This window comes from Manis javanica, chromosome 3 (assembly GCF_040802235.1).
Source record: "Manis javanica isolate MJ-LG chromosome 3, MJ_LKY, whole genome shotgun sequence".
NCBI classification, from domain to species: Eukaryota; Metazoa; Chordata; class Mammalia; order Pholidota; family Manidae; genus Manis; species Manis javanica.
Genome location: NC_133158.1, coordinates 200,572,934 through 200,598,533, shown reverse-complemented (window position 1 = coordinate 200,598,533; position 25,600 = coordinate 200,572,934). Strand labels below are relative to the sequence as shown.

The following is a 25,600-nucleotide window of genomic DNA, read 5'->3' as shown; positions in this document are numbered from 1 at the left end:
TTAGTTTGTTCTTAGTTAGAAACATCCATAAGTTTACTATCCAAATGTCCTACACATTGTGATTTGAATTCTATGTCTTCCTCCTTAGTGGATCTCTCAGAAAAGCCCATGTTTGCCTTTAAAAGTCACTGGGATAGATGGTCTTCCCAATCATAATGTAAGCCAGGAAGGCAGCCACTGTTTGAGGAGCATAGCTGCTCTTCTCTGGCAGCACTAAATGCCAGTCTCTGTGTCTCCTTCACACACACGCACACACACACACAGTCTTTCTCTTCAGAGACAAATAGCCACAGAAAGTCAAACTCACTGGCATTGATTTATCTCAATTACTAAACAAAGGGGGATTATATGCCATTTCTAGAGCACAAAGTGATGCCATGATAAGGCACAACAATAGTTTTGGGATTTAGTTAGAAGAGGCTTTCAGTTAGGATTATCCTAAAGCAAGCTAATTTTCAGTATTAGAGCTGTTATTATATGAGGCAGCAGATAATTTATTATATCCAGGAGCCCGTATGAGGCAGTTCAGTGTAGCAGCTGACAAGCCTGATGCAGGAGTCAGGGAGCCCTGGGTTGGAATCTCATCAACCGCCTACCTACCACCTGTGTGCCCTTGGTTGGGCAGGCAAGTTATTTAACCACAGTTTTCACATCTGTAAAATGTACCTACTTTGTAGTTTTTTGTTTTTTGTTTTTAAATAAACAATAAGTGAAATAACACACACTGTCTGGTAAGTAGTAAGTCTTCATCCATTATGTGCCAGATACCCTAGGTGCAGGGAATAAATGGGCTCCCCTGTCTTCGTGAGCTTACGCTCTTACTCATTTACAGGGAGAGGCAGTGGAGACCACCATGTGAAAGCTGGCAAAGAGCCATCTCCACCCAGGAACAAAATCAGGGCACAGGGCAGTGGGGAAATGCAGCACTGCTGTCTAGGAGAAAAGTTGTTAGACAAAGTGGAGTCAGGGAACAGTCTAATTTTTGCCTGTCTTGTAGAGGGGGTAAAAAGAAAGGCCACCTACTTCCAGGCTGATGGGTATGTTGGTTTGCTGTCCATGAGAGAGGCCTGCTAGATTAGTCAAGAGCCACCATAAGGTGCGGCTTTCTAGAGCAGGAAGTATTTAGTCTGCACAGTCCCCAGAATTACATTCTGCTTGAAATTCTTGCTGTACCAGGACTTCCTCACACACCCATTCTGGAACATTCTAAAGGCTAGCAAGTCAACTTTCTGCAGATTCCCTCAGGGAGGGGGACAGGATGTCAGAGATCATGTGACCTGCTCTCCTTCACTCCCACCTAAATGGCTGTCTTTTGCTGAAACTCTCCAAGGTATTTTAATATGCAGACTGTGCTGCCTTACTCTGGCCAGTGATTTACATTTTACTTGCTTCCCTGTTCTTCTCCTATGGTTCCATCTTTGACTGAGAACTGCCGCTGTAGTACCTCTAGCCTGACTCCACCATGACATCAGAAACTGTTGCTTATGAGACACAGAAAACAACAGTTTGTCCAAAATGGGGTTCACCTACATAACATATGCAAATGCAAGCTCTCTAATAGGTTTTTCAGGATCACAGTGGGGGGGTTCATGGGGACCCACATAGATGTAGGGCTTTTCCAAACTGCTGAATACAAAGGCAGCAATAGCAGCTGTGGGATGTCTGACCAATCCCTTGGCTAGACCTTTGGCAGAAAAACATGAGAATCTTGCAGCAGGTTAACAGGTATGTACAAACGGAATTGTACTTTCCAACCTCTGAAGCCTGAAAAGTGTCATATGGTTATCTCCGTCGATAGCATACGAGAGGGAAGGCATGCTTTGAAATTCTCACAGGAGATGTCAGCAAACATGCTTCACAAAGTGGACTCAAACGCTCTCTGTGCTGTCCTTTAAGGGACTTGTGCTGCTCCTCTGCCACGCCCCCTCCCCTGCTACAGTTAAGAAGATTTCAGAGCTCAAATTTCTGTTCTGGTGTAGTCAGGAGCATTTAGCTATGCAAAATAGATGTTTACGTAAAATGTTCCTAAGAGATTTTCACATTTCAAAACCAGAATTCAAAAGTATTCCTTTATCTAAAAGAGAGAATTAGACCTGGAAGAGCAGGAAAATTAACATATACAAGGTTACAAACTAGATGTCTAAGGCCATTATTAAGGGAACGGAACAATCTTTCCAGTAGTCAAGAGCTTTAGAAAAGAGAGACCAGTATTCATGTTTTTGTCTTTCAGCCATCTCACCTCCCCCAGGACTTGAGTTGCCACATCTGGAGTTCATGGACATTTCTGGTCTTCATTTTGGTATGTTGGAATAACAGAATTCAGGTTGTAGAAAACAATGACAAAGAGCTTCCTGTGTCAGGCACCATTCTGAGAGTGGGCAGACATCCATTCATTCACTCCTCATATCTACAATCTGAGCAAAGCTACTATTATTATCTCTGTTTCTCAGATGAAGAAACTGAGGCAGTGGATGAATAAAAATTTCTCCAAGGCCACACACAGAGAGCAATAGGTTATAGCTGTATTCACTGTACAGACAGATTGGCTCCAGGGTCTGAGGTCTTCCCACACTATGTGCCTGCAATGCCTAAAATGGTAACTTGTCAGAGTACTTAGGAACCCTAGAGAGAAGAGGTGCTTAATAGTACTCCTCCTGAATAATAGAGGGTGAAAACCTACAGAAAAGAATATTTACATAAAAAAGGTCTGAAAGGAAAAGAGGCATTCTTTTCAACAAAGGTGCTTATGTGGCCAGCCTTTTTACTTGCTTCAAATAAAAGTTGGTTGATGACAACTTTTGGCCCATTAGGAAACTTAAAGATTAGGGTTTAGCTTTCAGTTACCTGGGCTGTAATTCTACCACTTCCCTGAAAATTTTAGGTATATAAAGATGCGAAAAACACCAAAATGAGCAGCTGGTGTAATTTCTATTTTGAAACAGCTATGTTCTGATTGGAAAAGACTTTAATGAATGGCCTGAGCCAGCTCACCAGATGCTGACAATGAAACACTTAACTCTTACAATTCAAGGTTTCTGCCTTGGAAGATTAGGTACACCCTCACCTGTCTGACAGCGTTGCAGGAGTAATTAGCCTTCAGGGAATTCAAGAATGAATTAAAGAACTTGAGCCAGGAACCTTCACTGAAATGCTGGCTATGTCTGCCAGGAGGGTCTCCATATTTATGGAGACAAGGTGGGCAGGAAGTAGAGTGAGATTACATCTCTGTTTCTAGTCTGTGAAATGAAGAGTCATTCATCTTCGAAAGAGAAAATCTGGCTAAAACATTGAAAATAGACTAAGACTTTCATATGACAAAAACAACACAAGGTTATCAGAATATATTTAACCAGGCTGCCAACACAGAACTGGCCCCTGGAAGCCTTGTTTAATTTTACAGAACTTTTAAAGATGTTTTTATGTACATGAAGAAAAGTACTTGAACCTTTTAAATCCGAGGCAAAGAAGCTGATGGGTGTGACATTCACTGATTGTGTTACAGCCCCCACGCCTCAACTTAGTTTTCCCTAAAATTTTGCATTGATAATTCTCTTAACAGTTGTGGGGAAAATGGAAGTTCTTATGGCCAGGATCATCACCTGACCCTAAATTACTTGATGATGTAGCTGGCCTGCTGCTAGGCTACTGCTTCCACAGCCATAGGCAATAAGCTATTATTGACTGAGTCCCTATACAGAGAGCTCTGCCCCACACTCTGGGTGGAGGCAGAGAGGGAGGAAGATGACAGACCTGCAGACTGTTGGATGCAGATGCAATTCTAGGGCTCGACCTATGGCAGGGAGAATAAAGCCCCATGTAAACCCTTTTACCCTAACAATGTTCCATTGTCATTCCTCTAAATCCGCAGTGAACTTGCCCCGGGCCGAAACCCTCAGGCAAGACAACAGTGAACAGTGGAACTTCTAGAAGACTTCTAAATCTTAGGTAAATGCACATTAGTTATTTTTCAATATATACTTTTGTTTCATCAACATGACCATTGTTCACTCTCTGGCAGTTATTTTCTTCTTGATAGCACCATGTTCTGATGAACATAAACCTCAGAAGAGATGTCTTCTGACACAAAAGAACAAGACAGTTTTGGTTTGGGGATGAGAAATCAGTTATTTGTCCTTTAATCCCTCTGACTTAAAAAGGCTGACACAGGTTTCTGTGGTTTAACTTGGCTGGGTGATGTCCCACTAACCTACTCCTGCCCTTTATTTATTCTCGATGATATAAAAATTGGGGAGTTAAGACCTCATTTAGAAGACTTCTAGGCAGAGGAAGAAATTAAGGAAACCCTGGGAGCCATTTCTGGAAATAATGATGTTTTTCTAATGTTGTCAGTTTCCTTAACCTCTGAATACTTAACAGATCTGAGAGAATTGTGGTTTTCACAAAGCTGTACCAACAAATGACCAATTATATTAACAAATGAGTAGGTATAATCCTGTGTTGCACCATTTTGGAACACAGAGCATAAATGCACAGCACAGGAGGTCGTCCAGTGCAGTGGTTCTCAGCCGCAGCTACACATTAAAATCATGGGTGGCTTTTAAAACTAGGACGCTGGGGTCTATCCTGAGAGATTCTGAGTTAAAAGCTATGAGAAGTGGTTGTGGCACTGCTGTTACTGGACGGCTCCCAGGTGATTCTAGTGTGAGCCTGAGAAGCCAGGTCTGGTAAGAGGGGAAGTAAGAGGACTTTGGAGGATTCTGAAGGCAGACAAATGGGCCACGATGCTCCAGCTCTGCTGTTACCTCTAGGGTGAGTTACTGGCCCCCATGGGGCTTGGTTTGCTTCTTTGGACAATGAGATCAGTTATAGCTATTGTGCAAGGTTGTTGTGAAGATTAAATGAGATGATAAGGCAATTTACATGCCTCAGATTGCCCAGTACCTAGTAGGCAACAAATACATGCCAGAACCTTTGCTTTTTCATGTCTCAATGTGTCCTCAGATCTACTTTCTGATTTAATGTTCAACTCAACCTTGTGAGATAGGAGAAAAATACGGGCTTGCCAGTTTGGATGTCTCCATGTCTGGCTGACTTAGAATTTCCTATTATTCTATTATCAGAATAATTTCATATCCTCTAACCTCTGGAGTGCCCCAGAGCGTAGTCCTCGCAGCTCCTTTTTCCTCTGACTACCCTCTCCTCAGTGATCTCATCCAGTCTGACAGATTAAAATAACATTTATATGCTGGAACTCTAGCCTGGACCAGGATCCAGACGCATAAAGCTAACTTTCCCCTGAGTGTCGGAAAGAGACCTCAAACTTAACATGTTCCAAGTCAAACTCTCGATCTGCCCCACATCCCTTTTCCTCCACCACTGCCATCTACTCTGCAATCTTTCCTAATGTAGCAAATGGCAACACCATCCTTCCAGCCACACACCTTTGAATAGCTTTAATTCCTATTTTTCTGACATGCACACCCAGTTCATCAGCAGATACTGTTAGTCCTGCATCCAGAACATGTCCAGAATCCAACACTTCTTGTCACTTCCGCTGTTACCTTTGACCAGGGCACACTGAACTGCTCTTACCTGACTAAAGCCTTTTACCTGGCCCTCCAGGTAATCACAGCCTCACCCTTCCACCCATGTAACCCCTTCCTTTTATTTAACACAACAGCCACAGGGATCCTTTGGAAGTGGAAGTCGGATCTTGACACTGGTCCCTTGAAAACCTTCCCAGGGCTTCCCCTCTCATTCAAAGGGAAACCCTCATAATGGATATGACACCATGTCACTCACCCCCCATCCACTACCTTTTTCTCCATCCCATATGACTCTCTCCTTCATTCTGCTCCCCAAACACTGTCCCCTGACTTACCAAGCACACTGTTGCCCCAGGTCCTTTGCCCTCACTGTTTCCTCTGCTTGGAATCTGCTTCCCCTACATGGCTTGCTCCCTTTTTCCTTCAGGTCTTTGATCTAATGTCCCTTTTAAGTCTAAAACTTTTCTACCTCCACCCTGGCAACTCCTTATTCTCTTTCCTGGTTTTATTTTTCTCTGTAACACTTAACCATCACTGAATGTGCCATATATTTTAGTGATTGTCTATTTAACCCCATTAGAAAGACAGCTAGATAAGGGTGAGAATTTTGTTGTGTTCACTGCTGTACCCTGTAGGGTCTAGAACAGCCTGGAAGAAAGTAGGTGCTAAATAAACACATATTGAGTGAATGAATGAATCAAGTAAATTTTGTTTTAAAGGCATCTTTTCATGGGCACCAGGGCTTCCTGTTCATTTCTGCACTCGGTTGCGCAGGGTTTGTTTTGTTTTCATTATTACCATTTAAAAAAGTGTGCTCTAGCAGTACTAGAGTACTACGACTAGCGTTGTGGCAGTACAGAGGACTAGCATAGGAGCAAATGCAGCAGAGGTGGCTCTGTGAAGTGTCACTGCTGCAGTATCATTAACGTGCTTGGCTTCAGGGCAGACGACATTCCAAATGAGCTGGCTTCCTGGGGCCCAGGAATCTTTGGAGTTGTGTCCAATTTTACATCTCCTCCTGCCCCGAGGGTAACTTGTCAGAAACCTACTGAGTACCCTGGAGCTTTAAAAAAATGGGCGGCTAAGTTTCATTTCTGGCTGGTGTTGTTTGGATGGGGTGTAGATGGGGACAAGGAGGCAGTGGGTGTCACCTTCATTTTGCAGCTGCAGGTTCATTTATTCTTTACTGTAAAGAAGCAGCGAGCTGGCTGTCATCAAATACACGCAATTTGGTTTACAGTGTCTGGCTCAATTAAGGGAACTTCTGGGAAGAGACATGACCAAATAAATAATTGGAGCGATGCAACCTAAATGACAATTGTTATTCATCGATCTCTGTTTGTAAGTTGAGATTAAGAGATACAAACTTCAAGGGGATGAGATCTCCTGGGTAAGACTCTTCACTTCAAACACAGTAAACAACTTTTGTTCTGTGATGCACATTTTAGTACAGCTAGAGGCAAACTTCCTAAATATTAATAGTAATAATGATGATGATAAACAAATGCCCTGCAACTGACAGCGAGCGCGGAGATGAGCAGGAAGCCCTGGGAAATGGGCTGCTGGGCTCTCCTGGATGATGCAAAGGCCTCATCAGAAAGGACAAGCTCCAGAACAACAGGATGGGCTCCCCTCGCTTCTTGGGGAGTTTCCTGTTCAGAAGCGTGGGGTGTCGCTCAGGGCCTCAGTATACAGCTTTGGGCATGTGAGTTGATTATTAATGTGTAAACTTAATCTCTTTGAGCTACTATAACTATGACAGGGTGGTTTGTACTCTGAAATAAATACGCAACTGTGGAATTAAAAGCTTCTACTAACTTAATGCCGCTAAGACTTGGCATTAAGAAGCACGCAGGGATAGTACGTAGTCTGAGGTACCGCTGTACCAGATGTGGGGTTTTCATGCCTCCTTGTTGTTGAGCTGCAGGGTAACAACAGCAAGCTGAAATCAGCTGCAGTGAAGCTGATGCATGTAAACATCGGCCCCTCTTGCTCCTGCTCCGTCACTGAGACTGAACACGTAGCAGACAGCTCGCCCACCACTTGCAGGTATTTCTAGAGGACTGCGTGGTATGATGGAAAGGACTGGGCTTTGATGTCAGAGACCCGGTCTAAATCCTGACTGAGCCACCTACCAGCTATGTGATTGGGTGAGCTGACCCTAATACCGTCAGTTTCTATACCTGCTCAAAATGAGGTTAAAATAATGATCTCCAAGGCTAGTTGGACATTCCAGTAAGAGAGCGTAAGTTGAGTACTTAGAACAGTGCCTGGCATAGAGTCAGTACCCCCAAATGATAGCGATGATGGCTATAACGAAGTAGCATTATGAACTGGTAATGCACAGGTCAGGTCTGGTAGGCTATGGAACTGAGCAGGGAAGGGTTGTCACTGAAATCATTCGGATGAGGTCTGAAACATTCCAAACCTTTGGGAATGGGGCCTGCTGAGGGCTGCCACGGGCACTGATTCTTCCCACCTTGGACGCCACTCGGGCCTCCACGGGCCTTCATCCGTCTACAACTCGGAAGGGGCTTATGATCGGTCTTGTGCCTGTCAGAGCACAGACTTCGGCCAAGCAGTGAATCCATGGCGTGTCTCTTCTTTTATCTTCTGCAGTGGCAATTACACTATAAGATTTTTTTGAAAAACCATATAATTTCTTTTCATAAAGGGACTTACATCAGGATAACTTTCAAAGAGTAGGCATTCGGAAATTATTTTAAATAGGCTTTAAATTTTTAAAATATGCTTAAACTCTCAGATTGCCAGTAGGACATGGTCTTAAAGAAGTCAAGCTCTCCTTGTGGAATGAGTGCTAGGTGCTAGGTGGGACACGCACGAAATGGGTGGTTTTCTTTGGATTGGGTCATGCCTGTGGAATACCTGCAAACTGCCACATCCAGACGCTGTGGCTTAACCAGACGCTCCAAAAGGAACTCAGAGGACACCTGAGGTTCAGGCAAATATATAGCTATTTACTAGAAAAATGCAAGGTTTTTCTTCTCTCTTGAGCATGACCACAAGATGACATATGAAGCCATGGAATGAGGAAGTGGGGGATCCCTAGCTGTCAAGGGCCAAGCCTACAGAGTTGTTCATTTAAATTTTGTTGTTTATCTTTTTTATATAGAGCTTAGTGGTGTGTCATGGGAAGCTATGTCTTAAGTATTTCCTTTTGACTAATGAGATTAAAAAGTATCTAAAAGTGGGGTGTCCCACAAGCAGCCTGAAGTTAAACACAAAACAAAACCAACCAACCAACCAACCCCGGTTGACCCAAACTAGTTTCTGCTATCATCAAAAAGCATTTACACAAAACCTACCTGAATGCTCTGCTAGGTCAAAGCTTCCCTCAGCCCTGGGTATGGGAGCCAGCACCTCTGGAAACCGAGGTGATTCCACACGGATGCAATACGGTGGCTCTTAAACTTCTTATGTGTTCACTGTACTCCTTTTTTTTTTTTGGAGGGTGTTATAAAATTCAGACTCCAGGATCTTACTAAAAATTTCAAATCAGCAGGCCTCAGAGGATGCCCAGTAATCTTTCTCTCTTTTTTTTTAAAGGAAGCAATTTGCTGTAAATTTGAGGGCCACCCTTTGAGAAATGCTGGTCTCATGGCGTCCCCCTGGAGGGCTTAGGATTCTAAAGCTGAATACTGAAGGCTTTCAAAATCAGAGAACTATTGAATGTCACAAATAAAGGGGTCCTAGGATTGCCTGTTACAAATAAAGGAATGCCCTAGGAATGTGTTTTAGATCACAGAGCTGATACTAGAGCTGGGGGCTCACAGTACAAGCCTTTCTGCAGAATTCTAATTACAGCTCAGCACAGGGTCCATGAGTCAGACCTGGCTTAAGTTCTGGCTCTGCCAACCACAAGTCACGTTGTTTATCACTTTGGAACCTGAATCCCCTTATCCAGGGTGATGGCGGAAGTAAGCTGGTGCGTGCAAAGGACTGCTGGGAAGTGACCTATACCAGGCTGGTCATACTCAGTTCCAGACTATTCCTGGCTGATATTGGACAAAGAATTTTAAGGTAGGTGAAGATTAGCTATATCCCCAACCTTGCCAGCAAGTTTGAATTGAAGTAAACTGACACACATTTGGGAATTTTTAATTCAACACACATTAGCAGTCAAGCACAAAAATATTTGAAGCAACCTGTCTTGTAAACTCACAGTCCCAGCTCTAACCTTTCAAGTGCTGGCACTAGCACCTTGCAGGAGAAGTCACTCAAACTATACACAGCCACACTCCAGAGCAGGATTCCAGGACTTCACAGCTGGCTTCAGGCAACCACAGATCCCCCTAAAGGTAAGCTGAGTACAAAACTGGTAGCCCTCCAGCATGGCCCTGAGGATTTCACAGTCAAACTATGGGATTTGCTAGATTCTTTTAGCAAATGCAAAGTGTCTCTGAAAGGTGTCAGGCAGCCCACATATCAATGAGAGTCCATTTACTACATTTATCATGCAAAGTCACAAGTCAGTGATTTCATCAATAAAAACCTAGCTCTGAATCACTATGCTCATTAGTAAGGTCTCTAGTTGATAGAAAAGCAGGTAACAAAAACATTTATTGTAGCTGTCTCTGAAGTATTTCCTTTCTGATAAAATAGTAGTTGAGCACTCCACTGAGAATTTTCCATTAGAGCAAATGGCTGTGTGTGGCACTGAACCTTAGACTATCTGGTTCATATCAAACACCATGCTGTCAACACAAAAGTATCGTCAAGTAAACTACTTCCTGTAACAAGAACTGAGCACAGAGTTTGCCTAGTAAGTACCCAATTGATGGTAGCTGTTATTATTACTACTACTATTGAAAACGCAATCAATAGAGATGTAATTTTAAAAGTCAACCAACAAAAGGTATAGAAACTCTGTTACATAAGCAGAATTAATTAAATCTAAATGTAGGCAATCTTGTATTACTGCAAATCAAGAATTATTCTGAGTCTTAATTTAGCCCTGGTTCTTACATGGTATCGGAAATTTGGGTTAAAGTTCAGTGAAAAAGCGACAGCAGAAGTCAATGCCTACATGGTAACTACTTGAGGAAAGTGATCACATCTCATCAAGCAAGACATAAAGTAATATATATATATATCAGATCTTGGATTATGATCCATTAAATGAGTTGAAAAATCAATTTAGTTGGTTTTATCTGCCAATTCTTGGATAGAATATGGAAGGTATCACATAAAATATGAGTGAATGTTGGTTCGTAAAACTTTAATACACATGCAAATCTGTCCTGCATCACACTGTAGCATATATTTTCACATAGGTTGTGGTTAAAAACATTTGATGGTTGCTGGCACAGGGAACATGGAGGAGAGGAGAAGCATGTGGGTATCAGGGCATTGGTCTTCCAGGCGAACATCTCCTGGCATATCATTAACATGAATGGTACTTAAAGGCCAGGCTGGGGACCCCCAAAGAGGTTTTATCTTTAATTTCATACTTGCTGCCTAGAATCTGGGGACTTCCTAAATTTTTATTACATAGTCTAGAAATGCTAGCAGTGATTTTTTAGCACCAAATTCAGAATCAAAAGTTCAAAACAAGATAGTCCACAAACCCTTGAGGAATATTAAGTACATCACTTTGAGAACTTACATTTCTCTTTCTCTATATGGATCAGAAATTAGCACAAAATGGCAATACACTCTCTTCCTTTTCTTCAGTAAAGCAGTAAAATCTACAGGGTTTATAATTTCACTGGCATCTTTAAGAATCTGTCCGAGGTTCTCAAAGTGCATTTCCTTACAGAAATGTAACTCCAGGACAGAAATATATTTAAGATGCCCCAAAAACAAACTTCTATTTTCTGCCTTTACTCTGCATTTCTAGTCCTACTTTAATAGTTTTGTCAACCAGCACTGTGGCTCTTCATTTGCAAGAATAGAGTGCAAATAGTGATGCCTCATGAAACATAAGGCTGGCCCATCAAGACTCATTTTAAATAGAATGTAACTTTTTGCTAATAAAGAAAATGGAAGGAATGGTGTCAGTTTATGACTGGGCCTATGGAAATATATGCTTGTGAAAACAATTATAGACATTAAGGTTTTTTAAACTGTCTTATGACTAGCAATGTGATCAAAAGTAATTTTCTTTTTTAAACACTTAAAGTAATTATTTACTTTATTATAAATCCATGCTGAGATTGCACCTTTATAATACTTTGAATCACAATAGCACTTTGGGTCTTCAAAGTGTTTTCATATCCTATTATCCAATGCAGTTCTGGAAGTTAGGATGCCTGGAATCTAGTCTCTGTTAGTTATATGATGTGGGATAAATTTTTTAATTTTTTTCTATGCTTTCATTTCTTTGTAGGCAAAATAAGATAGTAACAACTGATTTGCTAATATTCATGGTTGTTCGAGTAACATGACTTAATGGGCTAAGTGATTTAAAAAAGTGCTTCCCAGTTGTGGGATACTTTTATTAAGATAGTAGTCTTTATGTGCCAAACAGAATCACAGATGAGCTTTAGGGGGGGGAAATCCCAATGCCAACTTTCACATTTCAATTCCATTTCCTCTCTAGAAAATAATCCAGATGTTATTAAATGATCTCTTCAGCCCAATTTGCAGGTAATCCTTAAGCATTCTTGAAAAGCTTCCAAGTAAATTGAAAATAAGATCGTTTTCAGATTTTGTCCCTTTTATGCAATTCTTCGGAGAGTATGAAGATATTTTTTAACCTCTTTAGGAAGCAGCAGCAGCCGTACTTTCCTTCTTTGAGGAGCTCTTCCTTTTCACATAAAGCAGGGAAATTCTTGTTATAGAAAGGAAATATCAGTCACTGAGCACAGACTCAGAGACAGTTAAAACCAGAAGGGATTTCAAGTATCATCTTGTCCATCTTCTCATTTTACAGATGAGGAAATTGAAACCTACAGCAGTTAGGTGACTTGTTCCAGCTTTTGGTGAAAGAACTGGAACCTGAATCCAGGCTAGAATCACCTATGTGTTCTTTTCATTTCTAGAATCCTATGTCTACCAAAAAGTTCTATTTTTTTTGCTTAATCATTATAGTTTCTTGTCATAGCTCAGTTGTGTAACTGCAACCACAGACTTATAATGAAGAATAAACAATGTGAGGAATGGCTGCCCTGATTTGCCTTTGTACACAATGTCTGTAAAGGTAAGACACACAGTAGCCTCTTAATAAGCATTGATCATGACACTCTATTTAAAATTTAAATGGCATTCTTTCAGTTCAGAAATGGTTTTGGAAATCATAAACAACAGAGAATCTCACAACTGACTGCTCATAGTTGACATGCTCCAAGACTATGTGCTTTCATTTCACTAGTTAAAAACATTAAAAACTAATGTAAGCAGACACTTAAGGATCTCAAACATGTTGAAACATTCTCTTTCTGGGTGTAGTGAGAAAGTTTTTTATTACATATATTGGGACGCTAGGTAAACAAAGTGGTTTGAACACTCCAGAGAAAAAGATAAAGTAAAATACTAATTCCACAGGGTATCCTGGATCAAATTTCTTTTTTGATGAGACCTATTGACTGACTGTACACTGAGCCACTGTCAGCTAGGGTACAAGCTGTTCTTCAATCTCTGCAATGTGAAATACCCTGTCATTATGATACAAATACCAGCATCAAACTAGAGAAGAATTTTGGGGAGTTCATGGCTTTTATGGCAAAACCCCCAGCAAGTAATGCTGTCTCAAAAAATATATAAAATTGCCTCCAACTATGAACTGAAACTATAGGGGCGCAGCAAACACCCTGGAGTACTGTTTTAGATGAAGCGCCATGATGGTCGGCCCTTCCTCCGGGCCTACCTCTTCCCTCCTGAACGAACTCCAGGGAATGGCATCATGTCAAGCTTTCCAGATGGATTATGTGAAGCCATAGCTCAATGTCATTTTCAATAGGAAGCCTCATAATTAAAGGTCAAATAGTCACTTCATCTGCAATCAATCAATGGAAAAAGTACTAATATGGAGGACTAATCAATCAATGGCAAATGCACTAATAAAAGCAATGAATCAAATTCAGCATGTGTGCGGATGCAAGTACACCGAAGAGACTGAGACAGGGCAAAAGCAAGAACAATAAAATAAATTGGAAGTGTGTGTTCCAGAGAATATTCAGAAGGCTTCTCAAGTAAGAGGTTTCATCTTTGGTTCATCAGTTACCAAAGGTTCACTGGGTACTACTTTGGCCTGCAAGGATTTATTCTTATTACAAATACTTGAAAAAATAATGGATGCATTTCATAAGGCCTTAAGTCACAAATTCTATTTGAGAGGTTATAATTGCATGCATGTGTGTAAAATCACTAGAAGTATTTTTTTTTTTGGACAGTGATCACAAAAGGGATCTGTTTTCTATATGCCCAATAGATAGACTGTGATCTGCTGTATTTTATCTCTGTGTGAGAGGTGAGAGACAGTGTAACTCTGAGTGACAGTCCCCCCTGCTTTCTGGAATAAGATTTCTTCACATTTACTGTGATGTTCTTTCACTTCCATGCAGATAAGATGTTTCATTAAGATAATTAGCAGCCTGTAGCTTGGGCCGCTGTCAGGGCATATCCTCATACTCCGTACTAGTGACATCAGGTCACCACTAGCAGGAAACATGCCTTGGATCTTGTGAAAACTGATTTGGTCCATTTACAGGGCTTAACAAGGCCACTCTAGCAATAGGATCCAAACACCCCTTGCTACATGCAGAAATCAGGGTGCTCCTGGGACACTGCTGCCTCCCTGAGATAAGGAAAAAGCCAAGAGGTCATCTTTATAAATGTTGCCCACAGGAGTGCAGGAAGGGATCCAGGTATGATCAAGACATGGTGGAATAGTTGAGTTGGAAGTAAAATACCCTCATCTAAGAGGCCAGTTAACTGAGGTTTGGGGTGTTTCAGTGGAAGAGTCAGGATGAGTATTTAGGTCTTGTAATTCTAAAAGAGTCTATCATCTTACGGAAGTAACTAAGGATTTACACTGGATGGTTACTTAATACCACACCTATCTTAGTGGAGGATCTAAGGATCTGTTTCATGGGAAAACACTGAAAAGCAAGCAAAGTGCAAAAAAGCAGATAAAAGTCCAAATTACCCCAGTCCTTTTAGCAAAATAGCTACTTCTGATCAGCATTCAGAACATCTAATTCAGAGCATCTAAGTTTATCTGAAACTTAGCTTTCACAAAGCAGCCAGAACAGAAGAATACGGCTTTGAGATCAAGAAAAATGTGAAGACAGAAGATTGAATGGGTAGGTAACTATGTATAGAACAGAAAAGAATACTGATCATGCTACGTATGCTTCTTGGGTAGAGCTCCTTGCTCAACACAGCCAGCCCCAGCACAGAGGAATATCGGGGAGAAACAAAAAAATTGGTTTTCCTGACAAAAGCAAACCCCCAGGGAGGGTCAGGTTTAGAGGCCCACCGTGGACATGCCCAAGTGTGTGTGGTGTAGCCACAGCTCAGTGTCTGTCCTCAGAACGTGGCCTCACAGTGTCCCTGACTCCAGGCATCTGAGGTGTCTGCTGGCACCACCTCTGGACTACTACTTTTATATTAGCTCCTTACTTTTTAGGAAACCTGAGACACCAGAAATCACATCACAATAACCAAATAGGGGGAAAAGGTGCAAGATGATTTCCATAAGGTCAGCAATGAAAACACACCTGCTATGTGAAAACCTAAGGACAGGGGGTAGGAGACTGGGACCCTGGAAGTGTGACATGGTCATAACTAGAACAGCTAATAGTGACGACTAGCAATAGCTACTGCCTACAGACTGCCCACTCTGTGCCAGGCAGCACACGGGTTCTCGGGTGTGCCCTCCCCTTTAGTCCACAGCAGTCTACACAGAGTGCGATCACTGTGTACATCTGTCCTGTGCAAACTACCTGGAATGTACAAGTATTGCACTAGGTACTTGACAGATTTTTATCTTTAAACTTAATGATAACCTTACAAAGTGGGTATTATTCTGCCCCATTTTACAGATGAGGAAGGAAAGGTTCAAGCAGGTTAAGTGATTTGTCCCGAGTCCCAAAGTCAAGGTTGGAATGTGGCTTCCGAAGCTCTTTCAACTTGAGTTTGATGACAATGAAGAAAACCTAACAAACATACTGCAGTAATCAGAGGGTATACATATAATTTATTCACATAAGCTGCAGCTCTAGATAGCAACTGCTCCTAAAGGAGTCTGTCCAGTCTCCAAACTGTTCTCCAAACTTGGTAAGACTGACAATGGATTCTATCAGACAAATATGTTTGGAGTTAGTAAAAACATTATGAAATGTCTTTGTTTTCTAGTTTCCAGACTGAACTGCTTTAATATGAGCAGACTTACAGCAATGTCAAATTCTTCTCCATTCTCTGAAGTGAGTCACATGCCAAAACGAAAAGGAATTTTTTTTTTTACCCCCACCCCACACTCTGAAAAGGAATTTTTAATACAACTTTTTACCATACCATGCCTCCTACCTCGAGGAGTTTGTGGATGATGTCTATTTCAATAAAATTCCTGATTGCTTAATGACTTTTAATGACTAAAAACACAGATTCTGCATGTCTGGAAAGGCTATTGGAATAACGCTACAAAGACTGGATAAAGCTAAGTAGAAAATAGCGCTTTTATTCTTGATCTATTTTTGTCCATTAAATACATACTTACTTCCCTGTAGGTACTAATGAGATTGAGTTAATGGTAACAATATTGTGTTTCTTTATAGAAATAACATAACATTCTAAAGTGGACTCCAAACTAATGTCAATATCAAATTAAGAGTAATTATTTCCATCTTGATTTAAGCTTCCAGGAAAGAAGCTAATATTTTCAAGGGGCAACTCTACAGCCTGCCACAGCCAAGTTTTCGCCCATTCCTTTTCTGAAAGAAGCAGTCCTCTGCCCTCCTCCCCCAATCCTCTGGATTTTAATGTTAATATTCTACATTGAAAAACTTTTATGAGACTTGAAAATATGAATACAGATTAAATTAAATACTACGCTCTTCCATTTAGGTTCTCAAAAATTGGTTCAAAGAATGGTGTTGCAAAGCAATGACCCAATCCTTATTTTGCTACTGTTCTTTGCTATCTAACAGAGTGGACAATACCCCATCCCATTTAATTGGAAGAGCTGCTTACATTTCAAAATCGTAAGAATGATATTAAGTTGGTTTTCCACTCTGTGAATCACTTACCCAGTGTGAGGGATTTGTGCGTAGAACAGAAAATGATAGCCACAGTGTCTGCTGGTGTGAAACCCGAATTATCCCTAGGGGCAAATAAAAGTGTTTTACAAATACTTTTATAAAATGCCGATTTAACACACCCTAAATCAAATGTAGTTCCTACCTTCATGTTAACACCTCTTCGATCAATCCTGGTGACAGAAGTAATTCTATGACCAAATGTACAGAAACGTCTAAATTTCTTTTTAGAGAATCATTTCTGAGTCATTTATCCATCAGAAAGAGACAGCTTTAAAAAATGTGTGGTGAAGGTCCCCTAGGATCACATGTAATCAGCCTGTGGTATGGGACTTTATGGCGATGCAGCAAGGAACTCTGTTAGGGATGCTGCCAGCCCGTCGCTTGATGCCAATCAGTGGCTTGAAACAGTGGATGTGTCTCCAAGCAGCTTCCCTCCAGGGCCAACAATACTCTTTTGGCAGCAAACACACCCTTCTGAGAAATACATGGTATGAGCAAAGATTTAACATCATACGCTTTTGGAAAAGCAATAAATTACCATTCTTTGAACAGCTCCTGTAAAGACAACAACCCTGTAAGGTAGGCAATACAATATCCCTATTTACAGATGAGAAAAGGGGCCTCCCCAGGGCCCCACAGCCGGTAAGTGGCCCAGCCAGGATTTAAATGATGTCTGGCTCCTGTTCCTGTGCTCTTACCTGCTATGTTCTACTATTGTTATATAACGTTAAGCATCAAAAAACATCTTGCTTAGTCTAAATCCATTAAATGTGATGGGTGGTCAGTCCTGGTGAATATTATATTCAGAGTTCCCATTTTAGATGGAAGATTTAGAGAACCAGGGGCCAAGAAGGTTAGGAATGTAATTATTATTATTGTGTCCTTGATATGTTAGAAACTATTCCTTTTTGCAGAGTCAGGGCTTAAAGATACAGTAAGTCTATTCATTCCCTGCCCTGAACTCAGACAAGAGAGTGAGCAAATGGAGAGCTGCTGCAGGACCTGAGTGCGGGCGTACACTTGCAGATGCAACAATCTATCCAATTTTTAAGGCTCTTTAAGGAAAGAGATCCCATCATTTCCCTTAGGAACCTCATTAGAGTTTCCCTAAGTAGATCCCACATCCTGTTTCCTTCATTATGTACTCAGTGGAGGGGAGAAGGGCCCTCTTCTCCTCCTCAACCCCTGTGCATATGTCAGAAGAGTATTTAAATGGTCCTTTGGTCTCCTCTGAAAAGTCTAAGTACACTCAGGCTTCCTCGCCAGTCTTTCCTCCAGCTCCTATTTTGATGACTTTCCAAACTGATTATTTGGTGCCTCAACTCAGTTGAGGATTTTCCCAGAATATGTATCACTTGAGTATAATAAGAATGCTTTACTGTTCCCACATTTTATTCTCATACTTACAGTGGGACACCACTCTTATTTTTTAAACATCATGCTCTCTGGCTGACACATGCCTTGACCCCTATATTTCTCATTGTGCAGGCCTTACGTGAAGGGAGCCAGGAAGGCTCTGTGAATGGATGGAGGAAAGGAATGCAAAAGAGGAAGAGAGTGAGGAGGGGCTGGGGAGAGGGGGAGAGAGAGAGAGGCGGGGGTGGGGGGGTCTTGGCCCTGAAAGGGAGGATCACCTCAAGCTCAGCAGGGGCGCGGGGGCTGATGACACAGCACCCAGAGAACCTTCCGGGGGGAAAACAACAGTCGAGCTGGGCTTTGGAGAACAGTTTTGGCCATGTGCAGATGGGTGTTCTCAGTAAAGGAGAGTGAAACTGAAGCACGGGCGTGCGGGGGACAGTTAGCAAAGAGCAGGTTCTTCAGGTTCTTCGGGCTGACTCGTTGCAGGGACCCTGGCCTGTGACAAGGAGCATGGGCTTGATCGGATGGGAGAAGGAGGTTAAGAAGGAGTAATCACACCACACCATGTGTAACTGAAGACGACGTGCTACGCAGGAGGCAGAACGTTCCGATGGCCAGAAGAATCGCAGTGAGGGCAGGAGTGGTGCAAAGAGGAATGAAGACAGAAGTAAAAGAAGTTGTCAAGTGTTGACCTTTATGAAATATTCTCTCCCAATAGTTTAAGAGCGTGGCTTTCAAAAGTACCTCAATTTAAATCCAGACCATCCTTTTACTTATATATAAAATGGGGCTAATACTGCCTGCCTCTCAGGTTCCTTGTGAAGATAAAAGCCAGTGTGTATTAAGAATCTGGCACATTGCCAGTGTTTAATACACACTCATTGATATTTTTATTGTTACTGTTGCTTTGAGAGAGGAGGAGGAATCAAAGAGAAATGAGAAGCTTTGAGCATGTAGGACAGAGAGGAGCATGAAGGCATTCACGTAAACTGGGAATGGAAGACAAGGCCCGGCGGCCCTGCTCCCAAACATCAGGCGGAGGGGCTGATGTTGAGGTGGACTGTATTTGCAGTAGTGAGCGGGTACTGTGTTTTCAAGAAATCTGGTGAAGAGACAAAAGGGGTCATGGGAGATCTGAACATGATCATACCAGGTAGCGAAGAGGCAGCCAGTAGAAACAACAGATGGAGCCGATCCTCACAGAGGCCTGAGAGGACAAGCCTGCGGGGCTTAGCCTGAGAGGAGTCGCTTCCTCTCATCTGTGCGATGGGAACCAGAGAAAACAAGGTGGGTGAACAACGTGGAGATTTGTCAGGTAGAGTATGGGAAGGTGGAGGCAATTTATGTCAGAGATTTTGCTTTTTCTGTAAAGCGTGAGGCACTTCCCTCATCCACAGAGTTTGAGGTAATACTGAGGCCTGGGAACCGAAGAAATTAGAAAAGCCTGAAATAGGCAGACTGAGGAATATTATGTGGAGTCAATTCATAAAGAAAACAAAAAGCTTCTGCAGGAATGAATGCCCACCTGTGCTCATGGGAGATGTAGCATAACAGGCTGGCATAGTTTGGGGCTGTTCCGCAGCAATGCTTCTGGTGTTAGTAACTCTACAAAGGCCTCTTTACTCTTTTGCTGCCCTTGTTTATAACCAATTCTTATTGCATCTGGATTTATACAGTTCGATTTTCTGCCAAGAGAGTCTGGCCACACACTTCTCCTTTAGTGAACTTGGTTCCGCCTGACATCTGCTCATTTCCAGTGTGCAAAAACTCTCTGGCCAAGAAGGCTCTCATTTAAATCTGGTGCTGGCTGCCATTCTTTTAAGCAGCACTTTCAATGTGTCTAAAGAGGATATTCGCAAGATGTGCTTACTTATCCCGTTTCAGGTAAGGAGGCGGAGCTGGGCCAGCACTGGGAGGTTTCTGGCTTGATTTGAGCTGGAACATTGTCTTATCAATCTACTGACACAAAGTCTGTCCTTGGGGAGGGAGAATCAGGACATAGAAATGGAATGTTTAGGTTAAAAACAATATTCCCCCTAAGAAGGGTGGACTTACATCCCATCTGTACAGTAACATCACGGATCTTGGGGAAAGCCATTGGAGCCGATTCTCACTTACCCATCCCATTCATGACGGGGATGAGCATGGTGGTGCTGAATAGCCACAGCAGTGAACATTCACTGAACATTTCTCTACGCACTCTGCTTCCAGTGGTTCTTCCTTCTCAGAACAGGTTATAAGGTAGATACTATTATTGCCTTGCTTTTTCCAGAAAGGGAACTTGAGGCACAAAGAGCCTAAATAACTTCCCTAAAGTCACGCCACTGATAAGTAGGTGCTCCAAGGCTTGGAGACAAGTTTGCCTTCTGAGAAGGAAATTATAAAAAACAAAAACAAAAACCACTGTACAATTTAGTGGGTGAGAGGAGCTTTCTCGGTAAGTCGCTCATACTTGGTCAAGGGGCGGCTTAATGGCAGGCAGGCAAGGAACAGGGAAAGGAAGGTTCTTCTTGCACAGCACACTGAACAAGTAATGACAAGAACTACTTTCAGCGACAGACATCTCTATTGTGTCTGCTCACATTCTTGAAAGGAATCACATTACTCTTCATTTGCTAATTCTACCTTATCTGTCATGAACATTTTCTTTTTATCCTGCTTTTTTAATGATTCTTTGGATCTCTTTGGCTTCCCTTGAGATGTTTGTTTCCATTTCTTCCCAACTGGTCTTTTTTATTCTTTTACAAAACTTTCAACCAGTGTTTTCCACAATAATATTTGTTTTGCCTTCAAGGAGAACATGTCAGAAGGTTTTGCTAATAGAATCACAGAATATGGAGCAGAAAAAGTCCTCTGAGATAGTCCTATCTAAGTTTTTTAGAAGAGGAAACGTCCGTGTAAAATACCTTCCTCTGTTAACCTCTGCACCTATGTTTTGTCTTTATTTATTTTATGAGAAGACCTTGTTTGTCATTAGCTGTGTGGCACTAGACAAATTACCCAGAACTCTGTGGCTCAGTTGAGTCATCTCTGATATGGTAAGGAGACTTACCACTAATACTAATGCCTATCTTCCTTCCTTCCCTCCCTGTCTCCCCTGCAAGGCTATGGTAAGAGGCTGACTGAAACATCTGACTGAAAATATAGTGACCAGAATTGAAACACTTACACAAATATTTGAGTATCTCTTTTCATCCTTTTCCTTTCTGAACAGGTTCTTGTGTCACTCTAGTGGCACTTCAGGTCTCTATTATTCGAGGGATCAGCTTACCAAACTTTTATATATTGTTTAAAGGCTCCCAATTACTGCTTTCTTTTGCTAAGCCTTTGAAACGTTTTTTTATTAAACTCTGACATCTTCCCAAAGTTGCATAAAGCATAGGTCACTATGGATGAATCAACTCTCATTTCCTAGCAACTATGACAGAGAAATGCCAAAAAGAATGTATTACAAAGCAAGGAATGCTAATTTCTTTTCTTCCACCATTAGTTTTTGAAATAGTATAGATACATTATTTTGACATAGTACATATTCTGCAGCAGCTAACATTTATTGAACACTTACTATATTATGCTAGGTATGATAAGGGTTTTATATGCAAATTTTCAATTCTCTAAATGACCCTATGGGATAGGTACTACTCGTCTCCCCTTAGCACTAGAGGAAACTGACAAATGTTACAAAGTTACTAAATAGGATTGAAATGTAAGTCTGACACAAGAGATGGAATTTTTAACCCTGACATTATTCTGTAAACAGATGAATAAGAACACAGAATAGTAACTCTCAAGTACATTTTAAATACTCAGGAGGTTCACAGGATAGGCACTACAGTGGTAACATGTCAGGTTAGTAACTCTAAAAAATATTAACCAGGTAAAAAAACTGTTGGCAATAGGGGCTTAAAGATGGTGGTGTGAGAGGTGAGACAGAAACCTCCTCCCAAAACCACTTATAATATGAAAATATAGCAAATAAAACTAATCCTGAAAAAGCAAAAGGTAAGAGGGCTGTGACAGACTGCCTACATCTGGAAAAAATAGTAGACCTCATGGAAAAGGGTAAAGTACTAAAGCTGTGATCTGGCGGGACCCAAGCTCTTCCCCCACCTCATCTTACCAGCAGGAGGAAGAGAAACAGAGCAGGGAGAGGGTGGAGGCCTAGGACTGCTAAGTACCCAGCCCTAGAGATCTGCTCTGGGAGCATGAACCTACATTACATGGTGCTCTGGAGGTTAGTGGGGTTGGAAAGCTAAGAGAGGTAGGATACTTGGAGAGATTGAGATTCCAGCTGCTTGTGGAGAACAGGTACCCACAACAGGCCACTCTGGTACAAAAGAAAGGAGGGCACTTTGAGAGACTGACCAACAGTGATAGGCTGCTATAGGGGCAAGGATTGCACAGAGCTTCCTGCTCAGGAGAAAGGATAGGTAGATAAAATTGTCCCAGTGTACTCAGTCCAGCAGGTTGGAAACTTTCAGGAGCTTCAGAGGCTAAATCCCCCTGGCTTGCAATGCAGCTCCAAGACCCCCCACTGTGATACACAGCCTGCTGCTCCTTCCTCTCGGCTGGCACCAGCTTGCAAACCTGCTGCCCCTCTATTCCGCCATACCAGCCAGCGGGTGGCCCAGCCTATGGTAGCTACAAGGATGTAGCATAGAGGCTCCTCCCTCAGTGCTTGGTCCACTGGTCCTGGGAGTGGAGGCAGGCACTGCAGCCAGGAAGCAGGAAAGAGCACTTTCCTCCTGACAGGAGAACTATGTGACCAATCCAAACAGAACAATATTCACATTCCAGGGGTATTGGAAGAAGAAGAGAGAGAAAAAGGGATAGAAAGTGTCTTTGAGGAGGTAATTGCTAAAAACTTCCCCAGTCTGGGGAAGAAGACAGTTTCTCAAACTATGCAGGTGCACAGATCTCCCAACACAAGGAACCCAAGGAAGACAACACCAAGACATATAATAATTAAAATGGCAAGGATCAAGGATAAGGACAGAGTATTAAAAGTAGCCAGAGAGAGAAAAAAGATTACCTACAAAGGAAAACCCATCAGGCTATCACCAGACTTCTCAGCAGAAACTTTACAGGCCAGAAGGGAATGGCATGATATATTTAATGCAATGAAACAGAAGGGCCTTGAACCAAGAATACTCTACCCAGCAAGATTATCATTTAAATTTGAAGGAGGGATTAAACAATTTCCAGAAAGGCAAAAGTTGAGAGATCTACCTCCCAAAAACCATCTCTACAGTGTATTTTGGAGGGACTGCTGTAGATGGAAGTGTTCCTAAGGCTAAATAGCTGTCACCAGAGGAAATAAAACCACAGTAAAGAAAGGAGATCAATTAGTTACTAAGCAAATGCAAAATTAAATCAACTACCTCCAAAGTCAACCAAGGGGTCCAAAAAAGAGTGCAGAATATGATACCTAATATATAAAGAATGAAGGAGGAAGGAAAAGGAGGAAAAAAAAGAACCTTTAGGTTGTGTTTCTAATAACATACTAAATAAGTTAACTTAGACTGTTGAATAGTAAAGAAGCTACTCTTGAACCTATGGTTACCACAATATAAAGCCTGTAATAGCAATAAATACATGTCTATTGATAATCACCCTAAATGTAAATGGTCTGAATGCACCAATCAAAGACATAGAGTAACTGAATGAATAAAAAAAACAAGATCTATCTATATGCAGCCTACAAGAGACTCACTTCAAACCCAAAGACATACAGAGACTAAAAGTGAAGGGATGGAAAAAGATAATTCATGCAACTAATAGGAAGAAAAAAGTAGGAGTTGCAGTACTTGTATCAGACAAAATAGACTTCAAAACAAAGAAAGTAACAAAAGACAAAGAAGGACATTACATAATGATAAAGGGGTCAATCCAAGAAAAAGATATAACCATTATAAATATCTATGCACCCAACACAGGAGCACTACATATGAGAAAGAAACACTAACAGAATTAAAGGGGAAAATAGAATGCAATGACTTCATTTTAGGAGACTTCAACACAACACTCACTCCAAAGGACAGATCAACCAGACAGAAATAAATAAAGAGACAGAGGCACTGAGCAACACACAGAACAGATGGACCTAACAGACATCCACAGAACACTCTACACAAAAGCAGCAGGATACACATTCTTTTCAAGTGCACATGGAACATTTTCAAGAATAGGTCATATACCAGGCCACAAAAAGAGCCTCAGTAAATTCAGAAGGATTGAAATTGTACCAACCAGCTTCTCAGACCACAAAGGTATGAAACTAGCAATAAATTATGCAAAGAAAACAAAAATGCCCACAAACACATGGAGGCTTAACAACCCGCTCCTAAATAATCAATGAATAAATGACCAAATAAAAACAGAGATAAAGCAATATATGCAGACAAATGAAAACAATAACTCAACACCACAAAATCTGTGGGATGCAGGAAAGGCCATGCTAAGAGGCAAGTATACTGCAATACAGGCCCACCTCAGGAAAGAAGAACAAATCCAGATGAACAGTCTAAACTCACAATTAATGAAACTAGAAAAAGAAGAACAAATGAGGCCCAAAGTCAGTAGAAGGAAGGACATAATACAGATCAGAGCAGAAATAAATAAAATTAAGAAGAATGAAACAACAGAAAGAATCATTGAAAGCAGGAGCTGGTTCTATACCTATACCCTGAAAACTACAAGACACTCATGAGAGAAATTAAAGAACACACCAATAAGGAAATACATCCCATGCTCATGGATAGGAGGAATCAATATTGTGAAAATGGCCATTCTGCCTAAAGCAATCTACAGATTCATTGCAATCCCTACCAAAATATCAATGGCATTCTGCAACAAATTAGAGCAAATAGTCCTAAAATTCATATGGAATCACAAAAGACCCTGAATAGCCAATGCAATCCTTAGAAGGAAGAATCAAGCTGGGGGGATTACACTCCCTGACTTCAAGCTCTACTACAAAGCCACAGTAATCAAGACAATTTGGTACAGGCACAAGAACAGACCCACTGATCAATGGAACAGAATAGAGAGCCCAGATAAAAACCCAAGCATATATAGTCAATTAATATATGATAAAGGAGCCATGGACATACAATGGGGAAATGAAAGCCTCTTCAACAACTGGTGTTGGCAACACTAGACAGCTACATGTAAGAGAATGAAACTGGCTTATTGTCTAACTCCATACACAAAAGTAAACTCAAAATGCATCAAAGACTTGAATGTACGTCATGAAACCTTAAAACTCTTAGAAGAAAACATAGGCAAAAATCTCCTGAATATGAACATGAGCAACTTTTTTGTGAACGCATCTCCTCAGGCAAAGGAAACAAAAGCAAAAATGAACAAATGGGACTACATCAAATTAAAAATCTTCTGTATAGCAAAGGACACCATCAGTAGAACAAAAAGGTATCCTACAGTATGGGAGAATATATTCATAAATGCCATATCTGACAAGGGGTTAACATCCATAATATATAAATAACTCAC

At 41.4% G+C, this 25,600-nt stretch overlaps 1 protein-coding gene and 1 long non-coding RNA gene across 7 annotated transcripts in view; one reads left to right on the top strand and one right to left on the bottom strand.

Annotated features, from left to right (window-relative positions):
• SLC10A7 (solute carrier family 10 member 7) overlaps nt 1-25,600 on the bottom strand; it is a 237,929-nt gene that overhangs the window by 12,023 nt on the left and 200,306 nt on the right. For 5 of the 6 annotated variants that reach the window (XR_012129626.1, XM_073232598.1, XM_073232601.1 and 2 more), the window contains one exon: nt 16,718-16,791. The exons of the other annotated variant lie outside the window; for it this stretch is intronic. Coding sequence is in view for 4 of the 5 variants with exons in the window: in XM_073232598.1 (XP_073088699.1) it covers nt 16,718-16,791 (74 nt within the window). In the remaining variant the exon portion in view is untranslated. The remainder of the gene's footprint in view (nt 1-16,717; nt 16,792-25,600) is intronic. 6 annotated transcript variants of the gene reach the window in all.
• The window catches only part of LOC140848544 (uncharacterized), a 52,598-nt gene continuing 27,726 nt past the window's right edge, over nt 729-25,600 (top strand). Inside the window, exon 1 of the long non-coding RNA XR_012129627.1 lies at nt 729-9,548. This is a non-coding gene — a long non-coding RNA (uncharacterized lncRNA). The remainder of the gene's footprint in view (nt 9,549-25,600) is intronic.